At 39.3% G+C, this 18141-nt stretch overlaps 1 protein-coding gene and 1 long non-coding RNA gene across 5 annotated transcripts in view; one reads left to right on the plus strand and one right to left on the minus strand.

Annotated features, from left to right (window-relative positions):
- Nucleotides 1-18141, minus strand: part of PDE4D (phosphodiesterase 4D) — a 1572405-nt gene that overhangs the window by 774170 nt on the left and 780094 nt on the right. For 2 of the 4 annotated variants that reach the window (XM_081524289.1, XM_081524299.1), the window contains exon 1: nt 15260-15685. The exons of the other annotated variants lie outside the window; for them this stretch is intronic. In XM_081524289.1, the coding sequence (XP_081380415.1) occupies nt 15260-15525 (266 nt within the window). In that variant the 5' untranslated portion in view covers nt 15526-15685. Of the gene's footprint in view, nt 1-15259; nt 15686-18141 lie in introns of those variants that run through there. 4 annotated transcript variants of the gene reach the window in all.
- LOC145519073 (uncharacterized) lies at nt 13746-16537 on the plus strand. Its single transcript, XR_014063509.1, has 2 exons — nt 13746-14017; nt 15010-16537. It is a non-coding gene; the product is annotated as an uncharacterized LOC145519073 (long non-coding RNA).

Consider the following 18141-nt stretch of genomic DNA (forward strand, 5'->3'; position numbering starts at 1 on the left):
GAGAGGAAGCTGCCTAGAGCTGCCCTGCTTAAGAGATTTAAAAGCAGACAGATCAAAGCATGTGTCATTGAAAATCCTGCTGGTTGTCTTGAGAAAAGGGGTAAAATTGCAAACCCATTCAGTTGTATCCATTACTGTAATGACTGAGAATAGACTAGGATGACAAAAATGAAGGGTGAGTCGTGCAGGGTCATAATAATAGCAATCACAGGTCATGTGCCACTGATATTCAATTTTTCTTTTGTACAGCAAAGAGAGCTTTGTGTTTTTTTCTGAATAGCTATGGCAACAGCTTTTATTTTTGAGTGCTGGGATTTCCTGTCTATAGACTCACGCATCTGAGTAATATGCCTATCCCAAACATTCATTAGGATATTGAAGATGAGTCAAAAAAAAAGATGGGCACATGCCAAAAGGTTTTATACTAGGAGTAAAATCTATTTATCCACTGAATCGGCAAACTGAATTTGGTGCAGGTAAAGAATTCAATGCTGTCACATCCTATTGTATCTCATACTTTAGAGTTAGGATTACGTAAATAGGGAATAAATAGGAAAAGAGGAGGCTAGCAATTCTGCATTCTGAGAAGGAAAGTCTAGAATGGAAGGGATCCTCTTTGCAGGATAAAGCACTCTCTAAAACTTGGAGTAACATACAATTTCTGAAGGGAAAATCTTCCTGAGTGATGCTGACTATAATTCTGTGCTCTGTGGAGCATTTAATTGACAGTGTGTTTCTTACGGTGCTTCCCTTAACATTCAGTTCTCCTCAAACTGATGCTGTGCCTCTTTTAAATGGGCCACCCTGTATAATCCGAATGAGCTTTTTCCAGTAAAGAATCATGTTGATGTAAATCTACGTTGGCAAGAGCGTCATCAGAGTCAGCTGGGAGTGACAGGCATGTCCTAGCCAATTCTGGATGGTGTGTTGAAGTGTGTTGAAATATGCTTCCCAGGCTACAAGAGCCAGTGCACAAAAGCCTGCCCACGTCTTCACGGGGATGACGTGCTGAACAGCAAAGCCACGGCTCTGTCAGAACATAAAACGCATACCAGGAGCGTTTCTGGAAGAGAAGCCAACCTATCAATCACAATAAAAGCTACATAATCCTTACAGGTGAAAAGGTGCCAGCGCTTGCCCTTTCCCTTAGGGCAAAAAAACCCCCAAAAAACAAAAAAAAAACTTTGCACATGTTGTTTTGCAGGTCAACCTCCTGACACAGATCGTATTTCCTAGTAACAGCCAGGTTCACCTAATATCCATTTGCAGGCAGGCAATACAAAGCAACAATTCAAACTCCAAAGAGAAAGCTAAGCTCTATCTATTTTCATATTTGTTTTGTTTACAAGCACGATTATGAAAACATCCCTGAATAAATCTTAAAATGCCGCACGGTCTTGCTCTCTTTAAAAAATAACTTAGGCCTACACATAAAACCTATTTATTTAATACAAGCAGTACCATTGCAATAACTATTAATATATGCATGAACCTTTGTGGTAAGTACCACATATATCTTTTCAGAATTTTTTTTTTCAGTTCTTCAGTATCTATTTTTAACATCATGCTTAAGAACAAGATTTTGTATCCAAAGCAGTGGGGGCTGGGGAGGAGAATGGTAATTTCACATTAGAAAATCTGCCCTAGGGCCATACATCTGGAAACTAGCAATTTCTCAATTGCCTTTCTGCATCTTCCATCACATCTCTCATCCCTGGAGCATGAATGTATGGTAAAGGGGTGGGAAGAACATGGCTTTACCAGACAAAAATGTTGACAGACCTGGCCAGCTGGTTCTCATTGCCTGTCTCCTCCATTCCTATAAATGCACTGCAGCTGAATTAAGAGTGCCTGGAATGAATTTCAACAAATAGACCCCAGAGGCTGGCCATTCCAGCCTAAGAGTTGTTACTTATCTAACTCCATGGCCTCCAGTGAGATTCTTGTCTTTGACACACAGTCATCACCACAAAAGGCCCAAAACTGCCAGGGGATTGTTCATCACCAGACTCTCACCCACCACTGGCTCTGTAAATCCCCCGGAGTCCAAGGCCCCTACTCCCTTACACCTCCTCAAAATTTTCCATTGTGAGTTCCCATATTCTTGCTCTGACACTAGTGGCTGTCCACTATTTCAGCCCTCTGACGTGGTGGCTACTTCCCCTCCATGTTTTCGTACCACGTTAGCTAAAGGAGAAGTAGGGATCTTTCTTGCTCTCCTCTGCTGCTTGCAGAAAGAACTGTGACCATTTCTTAACTACCTTTCCCTTTACTACTCTGCTCTGAACCACCATTATATCTACCTGTATATTACACCCGTTATATCTCACCGGGATTACTGCAACAGTATCTGAATTGGTCTCTCTCTTTCCTCTTCTGCACCACATCTCTATTTTCTACACAGGAGCAGGAATGATTTTTCCAAAACTTAAGACAGCCTGTGCCCCTCCCTGAGGCAGGCACTCCCATTGCTAACACTTCTCCCTTCAGAGTCATCGCCAAGAAAAATCCCACCACAACCTCAAAATACGACACGATGTGATTCCCTTCTATGTCTTGGACTTCATCTTCTATAATGTCCCTCTTCCTCAAAGACACCAATCACATCATCCCTCAGACCTTGGCACTTGTTATTTCTTCTGCCTGAAACGCTCTTCCTCAATGTAATCACTCACCTTCTTCAGAACTCTATTCAAATGTCACCATATAGGTCCTCCCCGAAAAGGTATTTAAAACTCTACCCCCTTGACTTTCCAGGTGGAGCTAGTGGTAAAGAACCTGCCTGCCAATGCAGGAGACATAAGAGATGCAGGTTTGATCCCTGGGTTGGGAAGATACCCTGGAGGAGGGCACAGCAACCCAGTCCAGTACTCTTGCCTGGAGAATTCCCATGGACAGAGGAGCCCGGTGAGCTACAGTCCATAGAGTCGAAAAGAGTTGGATACGACTGAAGTGACTTAATGCACACGCATGCAACCCTTACCCAGCTTTATTCTTCCTTATTGTTTACTATTCTCTGAGCTACCGGAATATTCATTTATACATTGCTTTCTTCCCCATTAGAATACATGTTCCATGTGGGGGTGGGGAGACAGGACTTTGTCTTTTTTACTCAGTGTTACAGCTTCAGAAGAGTTACAAGATACAAAGTAGACACTCAGAAATTATTGTTTGAATAGATGAAAGATAGCAGGATATTTAGCACCTGACTCTTATCCTGGTGAGCCAGTCTTGAAATAGAAAAAGTACCTTAGAAGACAAATGGTTTTCTGCATATAGTCTATCAGCATTGTTGGGCATGTTTTAAGCATTACAGTCTTATGCAACTTAATGAAAAGGCAGATAAGAGTCCTCACATAAATAGTGTCTTTGGTCTGTGCATCAGAACACAAGTGCCACGGGTGGAATTAACATATCTCATTTGAATGGAAATACAATCTTGTGTTCTATTTCTGGAGGATTATCTTAGAAGGAATAGAAGGCATTAGGTAGCTGAAAGATGGTCTAGATTGGTCTAATTGGACTAAATCTCACATTCCAACCCTTACGTGCTCAGTGCACACACTTGCGGTTTAGCAAGCTTAGGACAGGGTAATAACTCAAAATGTCACTTCCTTTTATTTGGAGTAAAGCTGTTGAGAAAGATAAAACTGATCATGTTTCACTTAAGCATATAAATCCCTGCTGTGCATACATGTGTGAGTGTGGGTGTGTGTGTCTGAGAGAAAGAGAGAATGTTAGCTGACCTCTGAAACCTGATTCCAACTTACATTTATGTTCATCTTCTGCAGAGACACTCTAAACTGTACCCAATCTCACTCAAACCCCATGTAATCCCCATATTGGTTAATGTTGTTCCTTTGGTGAAAAGAACTTACCTCCTGCCACTTTCTGTCCTTCCATATGTCACTCCAGTTCTCTCCTTACTCAACTCCTCTAGGCTTTATGTTCATATCCAATTCTTTTCTAGGCCCCACTTTTCTCTTTGTAAAATGTGATAATTAAACCTAAACTTAATTAAGTTGCCATGAATATCAAATAACATAATCTAAAGGACTTCCATGGCGGTACAGTGGCTAAGACTCTGAGCTCCAGATACAGGGGGCACAGGTTCGATCCCCGGTTAAGGAACTAGGTCCCTCATGCCACAACTAAGAGCTTGCATGCCACAACTAAAGACATATCTTGCATGCTGCAACTAAGACCTGGCACTGCCAAATAAATATTTAAATAATATAATCTAATAAAAACTCAGTATGGGCCTTCTTTGTGACTACTCTATGTCATACTCCACCTCAAGTCTTATTATGATTCCCACCACAGGAAACAATCTCTTCTTTCCTATAAACTCCACAACTCTTTGCACTTAGTTATGGCAACTACTAATGCTTTATGGTTATTTTGAGTGCTCATATTCTATCTCCATCTGATCACAATCCTAGAGAGCAAAGACAACACCCCAATAGCACCCCACACAGCGATTTACATACACACAGTAGGAGATGAATTAAGCTCCCGGATTTCAGTAGGTTCAGATCACCTTCAGTGTTCCTCCATGACTCTTTTTATATGACATTTGAATAGCACTTTATTCTTTTCAAAAAGTCTTTACATTAAGTATATCATTTGAATTTTTAAATAACTCTACGAAGTAAGGAATGAATTAGCAATAATTCCATTTTATGGATGCACTCAATTGTGACCTGTGGAGTTGAAATAATGCCCCTGGGATCACATAGTAGGTGAGCACCAGAGTCGGAGCAGACAGCGCGTTTCAGGACTTCTTTCTGTACCACGAGACAGCGCTGGGGGCACACCAGCGAATAGAGTGATCAGTGCTTCTCAACTAGGGACAATGTCGCCCTCAGGGGACATTTAGTCAGATAATTAATAACTATAGGGTGGTAAAAACAGGGTACCAATACCTGACTTTCTGCTTAAGAACTGGAATTACCTAATCCAAGTTCAGTATGTTTATCAGTCTGAACTAAGGGATTCAGACCCAAAGAACAAATGCCCTTCTTCAAAAACAGATGCCCTTTTTCCAACAGTGGAAATATCAGTGATTTAGGACCGCTCAGCTGATACATTAGAGGATCGGATGCACCAAGATGGCTTGAAGCATAGGGGATGTCGTTGATCGAATTTAAATGTTGAATATAATGATGAGGTTATTTTCTTTCCAAATCCCTTTCAGTCATTTTTATTACCTTAAGAAGAAGGACTCCATCGGCCTCTCACATCTCTACATTATTCACTAGCTGCCATTTTAAACTGAGAGCAGACCTCAGGCTCAGAATCACTAGCAGGTCACAGCATCTAGTTAAACTTGAATCCATTTAATCTGTTTTTTTTTTTTAATTGCATTTTTGCCCAATTATCTTCTATATATGATAAGTGACACTGGTATCCAATTTATAATAATAAGGATATAAGGCTTCATGCTTAAACATATAGACCTCTAAATAAAAATATAAATCCACTAAAAAAAATTAAATACAACATGGTACAAATGATCCACAGGTGTACCTTAAACTGGGAAGGTGATACAGGAATGAGCCTGCTATTGTTATTGTAAGAGGGCTTTATTAAAGAAACCTGGTTCTATTCAAAGGCGAGCCTTCGCATTTGGCCTTGTGCGTCATCAGCCTCCAGTTCATATATGTTTTAGTTATTACTATCAATAAATCACACTCTGTTCTATTTGGCACTCACTCAATAGAAAGCCATAAAAAAAAATCACCCTGTGAAGTAAAACAAATACTATAAACCTAAAGAAGGTAAACAAGCAGAAATGATAATTCAAACAACCTTATTAGTCAGAAAGTTGCTTTCTTTAAAAAGGTCAACAATACACACTTACCATTTATCTATACAAATGTGAAATCAGCTATATAAAAAAATGAAAAAAAGCCCTATGTACCCTACTAATTAAAATATACAAAGTCACTTTATTTTAATTATAGTTAATTTAATCAGAGTGCTATCTCATAAGAATAATGGAAAGGAAATCAGTTGGCTTGAAAGAACTGCAAGGTAAAAATGGGCATGAACTTTGGGCAAAATATTTACATTAAAATTACCTGTCTATGCTAAATCTCTTCAAAAATTGTTTTCTATTATTCAATTTTACTTATTCTGAAGATCTACTTTGGAGAAGTGATGCTTTGTTTTCACCAGTTCAAATTTCTCCAAATTTCATACTAAAAAAACAAAAACAAACAAACAGAAAACAACTATGTGGAGTGTTCCGGATTTTTGTGGTTTTTTTTGGCTTGTTTGTTTCAAATTTCTCCTCAAAATCTTGTCATTTCTTTTATAAGCCTACGTCTTGTGTATAACTGAACTACTATGACTTATACGACATAAGAACTAGTCATTAAGAGTTTAACAAGCAAGTTATTCAGTCATTTACCAAGAATTATAAATATACTAACATATTTTTCAGAATACAACAGGCATAAATTATTTCAAAGTATAAACTAAAAATTACTGAAATTGAAAATTAGTGACAGTATCATATAGCAATTCATTCAGATATACTAAAGTCACATCATATTAGTCAAGGTTTGTGTAAATCCAGAACACACATTCATACACACAGAGTTGTGGTGACAAAATCCAAAATATGGTTAATCACTCAGTTTGAAATTTCTTTCCACTACGGCGATCAAGCACAACATAACCAGGACTTCTAGACCGGAAGGCTAGAGATCTCCCCAGCTGTTTGGCGTAAGAACAACAGCAACTGAGAGAACAGCAATTAAAGAACAAATATTTACTAAATGCATATTATACAGGTGGCATAGCCCCTCACAGTGGATACAAAGATCGATTCATGTGAGGGTTCCTACTTTTCAGGAACTTATGTTCCAGCTACACAGTCAAAAGACACACATGAAAAAGAAAACAGCATAGGACGGTGTTAAATAAATGGCAACACTGTGCTCTCAGAGCTCAAGACAGATCTCACCAAATGAAGTCAGGCAGTTTGTCCCTGTACACATTTGCTCATGCAAACCCAAAGTTGAGCCATTAATCCCAATGTTTTCACTTTTCACTTTCTTTCCTCTCATTAAACTTTACATTTTATTTATGATGTTCTGACCCAAAGAAAACAATCTCAGAAATGCCCTTTTAAAGAAGAAAGACAGACAGCATTTACTTCTGGTCCCAAAGATATTTCCATTATGAAAGCAGATCTCCCGTTAAGTCCAAGAGGCCTTTCCAAAATGGGGGGATTGGGCAGGAAGGCTGGCAGATGACTAGAAGGAGAGTGTTTTGAGGTCAAATGGGCTGTGGTCCTCCTGTCTAGCCACCGGTCAGTCACAGTCAGCCTGTGAGTCAGGCCAGCTCCGGTTACCAGGCAGTTTGCTGCTCTGTTGCCTAGAGACTTGAGCCTGCAGACCATCATTTCCAGCTGGCTCTTCTGGAACCAAACCATAATAGATTTCTGACTTGATCTTTTTCTTTAGACTTCAAGTCTTTCATGCCTTTTTCTCTGAATCACTGAAAATGAAACTGTATTCTAATTGGTTCTGTCTTGATGTCAGCCTTATTCCAAAACTACTCTATAACAGAATGTTTTCTGCTGACCTTAAAACCTTCCTTCTTCAAGGACATATATTTCTCCCACACATGCATATGTTTTTATGGGGGAAAAATAAAGATGGCTACATTCATATGAGCCACAGGTGTTAAACAAGTAAACTGAGATTCCACATTAAGAAAGGGTTCTGTTCCTCCCCTTCTGTTAACTAACCACTATTTTGTAAAGTCAATGAATACCCATTGTTGCAGGTTCCATATATAAGCAGGGTAGAGAAACAAATAAGTGTGAACATGATTCTTAACCCAAAGGAAGGTAATGCTGAAAGAACACAGGATGGAGAGTTAGGCAAACCTTAGCTAAAGTTTTAAGTCAGTTCATTTCATGGCTGTCTAGCTGAATGATCTTGATTACGTACCAGTTTCCTTGGGACTCAGCAACTGCATATGTAGAATACAACTAACAATACTTAAATTCAAGCTTGTTTCTTTTGAAGGATTAATGTACATAAAGTATCTGACACACAGCAGGAGCTAAATCATTATTATATACGTGTGAAAGTTGCTCAGTCATGTCCAACTCTTTGAGACCCCATGGGCTGTAGCCTGCCAGGTTCCTCTGTCCATGGAATTCTCCAGGCCAGGATACTGGAGTGGGTAGCCGTTCCCTTCTCCAGGGGATCTTCCCAACCCAGGGATGGAATCCAGGTCTCCCACATTGCAGGCGGATTCTTTACCATCTGAGCCACCAGGGTATTGTTAGAATAAGTCTCAGGTTATAAAGGTGTGTTTTTATGAACCTAAAGTTTTAAGTCCAAAGTGAAATCAAACAATTCCTTCTGATATCAACTCAAGATCTCATTTTGAGAGTAAGTACTTCATTTGAAATAGCTAGACAGCCTTATGTTCTTAAAATTGAACATGAAATGATTTTCTTCTGCTTCGTATATATGGTAGAAGAGATTGGTGTATTAAGATGGTACATAATTGAAGATGCAGTAAAATTTTAAATTCAATTTTTTATTACTATCCACAGATTTCCACATTTCCTACCCCAAATCATGGCTTCCAGATGGTGTCCTAGAGTGAATACCATTCATTCTGAAGGCCCTGAAGCCTTTTTATGAGTCACATAATTATTAAACCACTCTATCCCCTGTTTTTACCCATGAGGCATACACCTCACTAACTTACAACAGCAAGTTGGAACTGGTTTTTAATTACTTAAATGTACTTAGTTTGTTATCACTTGGTAAATTTAATTAGTCAATTTTTACTTGAAAATATCAAAAGCCTCTATATCCATATGACTTATGAATAAAGAGTCTACAATTCAAAAATGTTGTGTAATTAAGGTCCAATATCGAGTGGCTATAGAATTAGAAATACATGGCTTCTACTATATTAAACTCCTCACGGTTTAAAACATGTTTTGCTTTGTTTTGTTTTTTTCCCAACAGTAAAATCATTAAAAAAATGACATAACTTTGCCACACTGGTGATAGTAAAGCTTCTTCCTGAAACTGCTACTTGAAGAACAATTTTGGTAGATTACTGTCTAAGGAACAAAAAATGTACTGAAGCTCCAAAGCTCAATTAATTCAGTAATCTCACAAGAGCTTGTTATTTATAAAGATATTTATATAAAGAATAACTTTAAAAATTATTTTAATGAACTTTGATACTAATTTTGTTTTTTTTTTTTTAATTTTCTTCTCATTCAGCATTTCTACCTAGTTTATTAGAAAGACTGTTTTGCTTGGAAGTAGTTTCACTACTAGTAGAATGACTTTGGCACAGATACACTTAATATCTCTTCTATTTCTTTAAGATAAATGTCAAAGGTCACAGGAAGTACATATGCGTAATAAATTGCAATGTTTTCTTCACTTTCTTTAGTTACTATTTTTCACATTTTTATTTTGGAATTTCTTAAATGCTCAGTCATGTCCAACTCTTTGCAACCCCATGGACTGTATCCCCCTCAGGCTCCTCTGTCTATGGGATTTCCCAGCCAAGGATACTGGAGTGGGTTGCCATTTCGTCCTCCAGGAATTTCTTAAATATTACAAAGCAATTAACAAGTTCTTTAAGATGAAATGTCTTCCTGAGGTCTTCTTATTTTTGGAAAGGTTAATCAGACTTTTCAAAAGTTATAGTCACTTTTAACTTGCAGTGTCCCAGGATTTCCAGGGAAGACACACGGCCAGTTACACCAGGGACACAGCTCAGCCAACTGGCCCCACCTACTCTGCTGGCATTACTTCCTGTTGTGCATCCCAGAAACTCGCCCTCGGAAACTTCCTCCCCACCTCCTTGTATCACGCTACCCAGAGCCCACCTCTGAGTTCTCAGCTCCTAGGGGAACACCAGCAATGTCCTTCTCTGTGTATCACCACTATAAGTGACGGAGAAAAGAGAACCTTAAAGTTAAGATGGGCAAATGACAGAGTTGGAACAAAGGAGAGAGTTCTCAAATAGAATCTCTAAATAACAGCTTTGAAAAACTACTTGGGTGTGTGTGGGTGTGTTTGTGAATGGGGTTGTGTTTGTGTTGGACCTATAAACTCTCTAAATGGCTGGATTTCTTCTTTGTAGGTGATAAAGGGTTTCTGGCCCATTCTGTAACTTGAATAAAATTTATAGTGCATTTCTCTCTTAAACAACAACCAACCATTAAAAGCAACTGTAGTTGCTGAAGAAATTATGACTCAACAAAGCAAATGTTTACTTTTAAACATGAGCAATTTTATATCCAAATCCAATGCCCAGTAAAGTTTATAATAAGCAAAAGTTATGGCCAAAAAAACTTAACTAGCTCCCTAAAAATCTTAAAGATTTTCTAAAAGCCTCCTAAAAAAGCCTTTCAAAACCCCACCTAAAGGAATTATTTTGTGTTTAAGGATGTTGCTAAGTGCTTTTTCTACCTTTGGATATGTTGAATTAAACACACACACACACACACACACATACACAACAAATTTTAAACATAAGACACGTATTACCTGGACAGTATCTTGCCCAAAGAAATCCTATTGCCTACTACCACTTACACACTCTAGAACACTTTCCTTCATTTGGTGCATAGAACCCAGGGTAAAGTGAGGGAAAAACATGAAAAATACAAAGATTTTCCTGAAATAAACTTACACTGAAAAGTTTTCTTCACCAGAAATTTCAGTGACGTTTATGCTTATGTAAGAGGGAATTCCCTACACTGATGGAAACAGAGCCTCATCTATAATGACTAGACCACAAGGTACTATATATTAAGTAAAAATGGAAAAACAAAGTGGTGAGAATTATGAACACAAGAGGGTCCTAACCTAACACAGGGCATCAGATGGAGCACCAGCGCTCAATGAACATTAGCTAGGGATGTAATTGTTACTTGAAGCTTTGTCCCATCCCCGAAAAACTGACAGGGTAACCATTTTAAAATGAGGTTGTTGTTATTTAGTCACTAAAGTGAAAGTGAAAGTTACTTAGTCGTGTCCAGCTCTTTGTGACCCCATGGACTATACAGGCCATGGAATTCTCCAGGCCAGAATACTGGAGTGGGTAGCCTTTCCCTTCTCCAGGAGATCTTCCCAATTTAGGGATAGAACCCAGGTCACACTGCGGGTGGATTCTTTACCAGCTGAGCCAATAGAGAAGCCCAAGAATACTGGAGTGGGTAGTCTATCCCTTCTCCAGGGGAATCTTCCTGACCCAGGAATTGAACTGGGGTCTCCTGCATTGCAGGATTCTTTACCAGCTGAGCTACCAAGGAAGTCCTTTGGTAGCTAAGTCACATTCTGCTTTAAGATTCAGCCTGAGCAAGGCTGGATTAATGGACACATAATAAAGGAAATATTAGCTTATAATGACCCTCATTAAGTGTCTGTCCCTATGCAAAACACTTTAATTTACACATAAATACGCTTAATAAAACCACAACACCAAGTGAATACTATTATGACCAGTGAAATAAGCCTCTATTAAGTAACTTGTTCAAAATCACACAACTAGTAAATGGGAAGTCAAATTTTAATGTAAGCAATTTGACTTCTCAGATACTCTCTGTCCAAGAGTCACATGGCACCTGGAGTATTGTGTCTTTTTCAGTAAACTACTCTTTAAATAGGTTGTGAAAATCCAAATGAGGCTTGGTTAAGAACAACCAGGATCAATCTGATAAATAAAGCATATAAACATGCAATAACTTAGGGTGTTTTGTTAAGAAAAGAGAAGAATTTTTAAAAAGCATGATAACACTGACCATGTTGATTAATGGGCTTGTCAAGATGAATAGAGCAGGGTCCTGGCTCTCTGATGGGTTACTCCAAGCTTCTTGCAAGGTCTAAATTATGCAAGACACGAGAGACTGAAGCTGTGGGGTTTCCACAGCAGATCCAGGAACCAAGGATGACAATGGCAGGGAAGGAGATTTCAGTTGTATATAAGCAAGGACTTCCCAGTCAATAGACTTGTCAGAAAACAGAATTGCTCTGTATGATCCTCATCCAGGAGGTCTGCAGAGACGTTCATCACAGATGTTACTCTACGAACTCAACTATGATATACAGGGAGAACCAATAGCCATTAGCACATTGTGACTGACACGGGCCGGCCATTACCCATATCTGTTTCACCTTGTGGCTCAGCTGTTAAAGAATCTGCCTGCAGTGTGGGAGACCTGGGTTTGATCCTTGGGTTGGGAAGATCTCCTGGAGAAGGGAAAGGCTACCCACTCCAGTATTCTGGCCTGGAGAATTCTATGGATTGTATAGTCCATGGCATCGCAAAGAGTCAGGACATGACTGAGCGACTTGCACTTTTTTTTTTTTTTTTGGTAACAGGACTGAGATAGGTTTCCCAGCCTCCTTTGAAGCTAGATGTGGCCACAGAACTGAGTTCTTTCTGGGGAATCCTGGGGTAAGTAACGGGTACAATTCTAGGCCTGCCTTATAAAAACTCACCAATGCCATTTCTGTGCTCTTCTCTTCTGATTCAGTGGAGCCTGGCAAACTTGGAAACCGTGTGTTACCAATAGTGGAACCATAAGATAATAGGACCCGGAGTGCCTGAACTACCCAGGTCAGCTAGCTCCCCACAAGAAGCAGAAGCAAGAAATAAATATTTACTGTGTCAATCCACTAAGATTTGGAAAGTATGTTGTAGAGCAAAGTGATTATCTTAACCAGATGCTTTCCAATGTGTGTGTGTGTGTTTTTTTTTTTTTTTTAATACTATAGTGTTAAGTAATTTGAAACCAAGGAATAGCTCTTGTTCAACTTTGTAATCAGTAGGTACAAGATAAACACTTTGGACTCAGTAGGTATTAAACATACGCATATTGAATGGAAGGGAATATCAGGCATAGGAAACAATATTCTGAGGCAGGGACACACTTGGTGTGTAATTAAATGACTGATTATCTAATTTAAGAGGAGGAGAGGATTTGAGCATGGTGGTGGTAGTGGCAGAAGTTTAGATATAAATATGTATTTGTGTGTGTGTGTGTGTGTGTGTGTATATATATATATATATATATATATATACAATCAGCACAATTTGGAATATATTTTAAAAATTCTGGATCATGCTTAGTCCAAGTAATGAAAGCACAGATGGAATGATATTTGTCAAAATATCATGGGTATTATGAACATCTTGGGTCTTGTTGCACCAATAAGGAAAATGTGAAGTACTCTTTCCAACTGCCCTGCTGGATGCTTTTTCCATGAGGGATACTGTCTGCCCTCAAGTTACTGAGAATTGATATTACGATTTTTCTTTCTCATTTCCATTGCTCTTTCGACATCACCTTCATCTGGTGGAGACACCACAATGAAGGATTGGCAGAAATTGTGCTCTTGGAGTTTCTCCAAACAGCATCAGAAAAGGAAGTGCCAGAAATTTCAAAAGAAAGCCTGTTTTCATGAGATTTCCTGCCTTCCTTACATCTCAACATGTCCAAATAGTTCCGATAACCTTCGGTTGAACTTGAGGTTGCTTTGCTCCAATAGAAATGAAGTGTCTGTGTGGAGGCTCACTCATTCAGCAACAGGTACACTTTAGGAACTATAATTTAAACGGCATCTCAACCAAAAGGGACAGCACATGCCGGAATTCTGGCTCTGACCCTTTCTGAACTCCAGCCAGCTCTCCTGCTCAGGCACTTGATATTTCATCTCAAGCCATCCCTCTCCCTCAGAGCATCTCCCAGAGTTCACCTTCGCCTTTCATTCACTGCTTATCTCTGACAAATTTTTTCACAAATATCTCCCTGGGAGAGAAGTCATCCTTTTCCATCATTTTTTTAAGACTGAAAAAGTCAATGTTTGTCTTACCTCTTTTAGGAGCCTTATATCTAACTAAACTTAGAAATACCACTTAGTTAAAATCTTGCGGAAAATAAGAACACTTCCCGGATCAAAGATCTAGCTATTTAAAATGACAATTCTAAGGTCAGATGCTTCTTTGGGTGGGTCATGCTGTTTATTTCCTTTGTTGGCTGTTTTCATCTCTGACATGAATGCATGCCCGGGTAGGGTCATGTTGCTTAAGTTTAGATTTTGCTTCTGTTTTTTTATTGTTGCTTCTTTCCTAGAAGTCTTGATTCTGGATTTTTGTGTGTGTGTGGCGGGGTTGGGGGGGGGTGGTTCTGTTTTGTTTTATCCATTCCTAGCATACTTTTTCGTGTTCTGTGGAAAAGTTGTATAAAAATCATTCAGTCAGTCTCTCAACTAACACACTATTTTTCCTGTTATGGCTGTTTTCTTCATCATAATTAATATTCATTTTGCCAAAACATGAAGTAGTGTATAGAACTTACTAGTGCCTAAAATTAACCAACTGTGTATCACAGATGCCTCTTTCTCTGATCATAGCCTAGAATTGCCTCTTCTCAGGCAGAAACACCATAATAAGCTCACGCAATGAATTATTTTAATATTTGTTTTATGATAGCATGAAAATACCAAGAATCGTCTAGACACCTAGCTGGCACCATACGCATAAAACAAATTCACCTATTATAGCAGATAAAAACATGCATATAGCAAATAAAAATACTGACAAAACAGGCAAAGAATTCATATGTGAAGAACATAGCAATATTGCCAAGTACCAGCCTGAAACTTTCTGCACTGGCATTCCTAAACTCACTGAAAAGGCACGTTGAGATTACAAATATATTCAAGTCAGTAGCTAGGAGCGGTTTTACTGGGACACACTATTTACACACCCACCCACCCACACACGCTGCATACACATCTCTGTTTAATGGGGGGGGGGTACTCATGAAGGAAAGAGAACAACCTACGATTTTCTTCTCTTCCTTCTGGTCTTTTTTATCATAGGTTGTTGCAGGATCTGGCAGGGCTACTAACTTAGGAATCAAAGAAACGCCACCATGTCAGTATTGGAAAAAAACCTGAATTCTTATTTGACATCTGGAATCCGGTTTTCTTGTAGGAACTTGCAACAGGAATTGAACTCGGAGAACCACCCATGTCAAAGGCTCCTGTTACCAATCTCAAGGATTTCTGCCCTGACTTGGACATCTGTGGGATTTACATTAAGGTAGATTATTTCCGATAAATCATGGGTGAGGAGTGAAGACGGTCCTCCACTCTCCTTCCTACCCCTAAAGTGAAAGGCAGGAGGCGCAAAAATCACCCCGGGGCACCAGGCCACCATGTCTGCTCATCCGTGCAAACCTTACCACGTATGTGCCACGGTGAACCGCCGCTGTTTGGGGATGTTGCTACTGAGAAGCATCCTGCGCAGGAGCCTGGGGGAATTTCTCGGCGAAATCACGGGTGAGAGCTTGGGAGACACCGATTTCCTTGAAGTCTTGGACTTCTCGTGCTGCAACAGGTTTTCCCGCAAGGATTTCACAAGATCCTCGTTCAGCCAGGGGTTTGGACAATGCGGATTATCCACTTCGGGGACTGTTAAGGTGTCCGGGCTTGTCGTCTGCTGAGCCATTTTCGCGGTCAACTTTGTACACTTGGCAGTGATCCAGGGCAACGTGGTTGCCTGGCCTCTTTCCAGTGACTGCCTCGCTCGGGCTCCCGGGGAGAGGTCCAGGGAAGCAGGTCGGAGCCAACCGCTGCTAGTACATTCGGGCCGCCTGCCTCAGTCTCTCGGCGGAGACGGGGCTGGGAGCCGGGGAGGCGAGCGCACTCCACGGCGGAAGCCTCGCGAACGTCACCCCTCCTCTGCAGCTCCCCTGCCAAGGCTCACCGCGGAGCTCGCGGGGCAGAAGAACATGGAGGGAAGCCACGGCGAGCGAGGCTTTTGTCAGCGCTACGAAACAGCCTGCTAAACTATTGGAACTAATGCGCCGCAGCTGCTCCAGCGACTTCTGCTTCTGTACATAAAAAGTCCTGGTTGGGAGGGGGTGGGGGGGGAGGTAGGGCTTAACCATCAGATGCCTGCTGCCCGTTGTTTGGCTAGTCTTTTCATTTGCTTATTCCTAAATCCAGAGGAAAGAAAAACTTTGAACTTGACATTCCTCTCCCGCAAGGTCTATTTATCTCTCTTCGGTCACCGTTCATAAAAGAAATTGCTAGTTCCTCGGTTTTTATAAGGGGGAATAAACAAACAGGAGCTAGACAAGGAGAAATAGTTCCCTGTTTGCTCAGCTCCATCTGATGGACCTTGTAAGACAAATCCCAAGAGGAGAAAATGGACTCTTTCTTTTCCTCTCTTTTTGTCTAGTTAGAAACCAAACAAAAGGTTTCAAAATACTACATATGGAACACATTACAGGTTGTGTCGTATAGCCTAAATGAAGGCCCTTTCAAAGCGTGGAACATAGTTATAACCCCAAATGGTATTTGTTATCTCTTTGCATTTAAACTGATGACACTCCAGAGGAACAGACTGCTTTCATAAGGGGATTTAAAAATGATTTTTTAAAGTTTCAATTATTGCTTATGGTATAGACATTTTATTCAATTATAAAAGAAATAAATCTAGCTTTCTGGCTTTCATAGTCATTTCCTCAGTTGTTTTTAATATAAGATTTTTATTTGTGATCATAATAGCTTCTACAAACTCACTCAAAGTAGGTTTAAAATAGAAGAAATTATAAAAAAAAAAAAATTATTTTATGCCTACTTAGTTTGCTACTGGAAAGAAAAATTAAATATTACAATTCAAGTAAGTAGGTAATAAAGCCTGTTAAATCTCATTATATGGCCACTAGAAGTACAAGCTTCAGATATGCATTTGAAAGGGAATCCAAACCTTTCATTATAGATGTCCCCAGCAGCCTAGTGATGCTACAGACAGTTCAAGATGGAAATCAAAGCACATTTCTCAGGATCTAATAATATTTTTAAAAACTTTAAAACACAATAACTTAAGAAAGAGTTAGGAAATACATTCAGATAAAATGGAAAACAGAGTAGTCTGATCCAGTTATTTTTTGGTTTCTATGATTACTGTTAGGTGTATTCTAACAGTTCCTCCTATTTCCTTCCTTGGTTGTTCCACCTGAAGTTTTAATTCCTTGCATTTAAAATGTTACAGAAAAGGATACTCTGAGGATCTGACCATATAAGCCCAAGACCACCACTTGGTGTACCTATAATAATTTAACAGTACACATGTACCTTGACTTCATCAGAAAATTTGGTATACATAATGATTAAAATGATAGCAAATTTTCAGAAAATGGGCTGAGGGCCTGACAATTACATTAGAAGTTGTACAAAACAGGAGTACCTGCTTACATTCAAAGAGATCATAATTTAATGGAAAGGACTATACTATGCTCAGAAAAAGACACCATAAGACCTACAGAGTAAAATTATCAGGCGCAGAAAAATACAATGAGAATGGTGTGCATGAGTGAAGAGAGAATGCTGAGTGCAGTACAGCTTGAAGGGAGAGAATCAAAAATTAGTCGAAAGGAAGTTAACACAAAAGACCATCCAAATGAGGAATTAGAACATGAAAATCCAATAAGGAATTAGTAAGCATGTCTTGTTCAAAACTAAAAACAAATGAAGTTAGTAGATATAAAACCTGTTCAGGCTTGTAGAAATAAAAAATTCAGATAACAGGATAAAGTGAGGGGGGGGAAAAAAAACCAATAAGTAGTAAACTGACATGACAAAAAGAAAAAAAAAAAAAAATTGCCACTCTCTAAAGACTTGTTTCATTCAACAAACACTTATGGGCGTATTTGTGCTAGGTACTGTATCGAGTCTAGGATATTACGATATTTATAGATAATCGATAAAGTGCAAAACAACTGACAGGACAAAGCATAGCCCAGGTACCCAGAGGAGAGCCTGGAAACTGGAGATATTTAAAAGGCTGGCTCTAAGTAGACAAAAGTGTTTCTCAGTGATCAAATAAAGGTGTTGATAGGACTGAGAATGCTATGGTATCTAGATTGGGAAATTCATTGAGTTCAGAGGATTCTAGGTTCTAGTGTTTGTTTTCAGTGACCTTTACTTAAGAGGAGTAAAATATTTACAACCTATTCTTCTCATATTTGGCCTGTATGTGGATGCTCAAAGACACTGGGCACTTTGTAGATAATCACAACTAAGCTAAAATAGAAGATATAATACTATTCTATTAAAA

Source organism: Giraffa tippelskirchi, chromosome 8, assembly GCF_054371585.1.
Source record: "Giraffa tippelskirchi isolate mGirTip1 chromosome 8, T2T-mGirTip1v1.2.pri, whole genome shotgun sequence".
In the NCBI taxonomy this organism is placed as follows: Eukaryota; Metazoa; Chordata; class Mammalia; order Artiodactyla; family Giraffidae; genus Giraffa; species Giraffa tippelskirchi.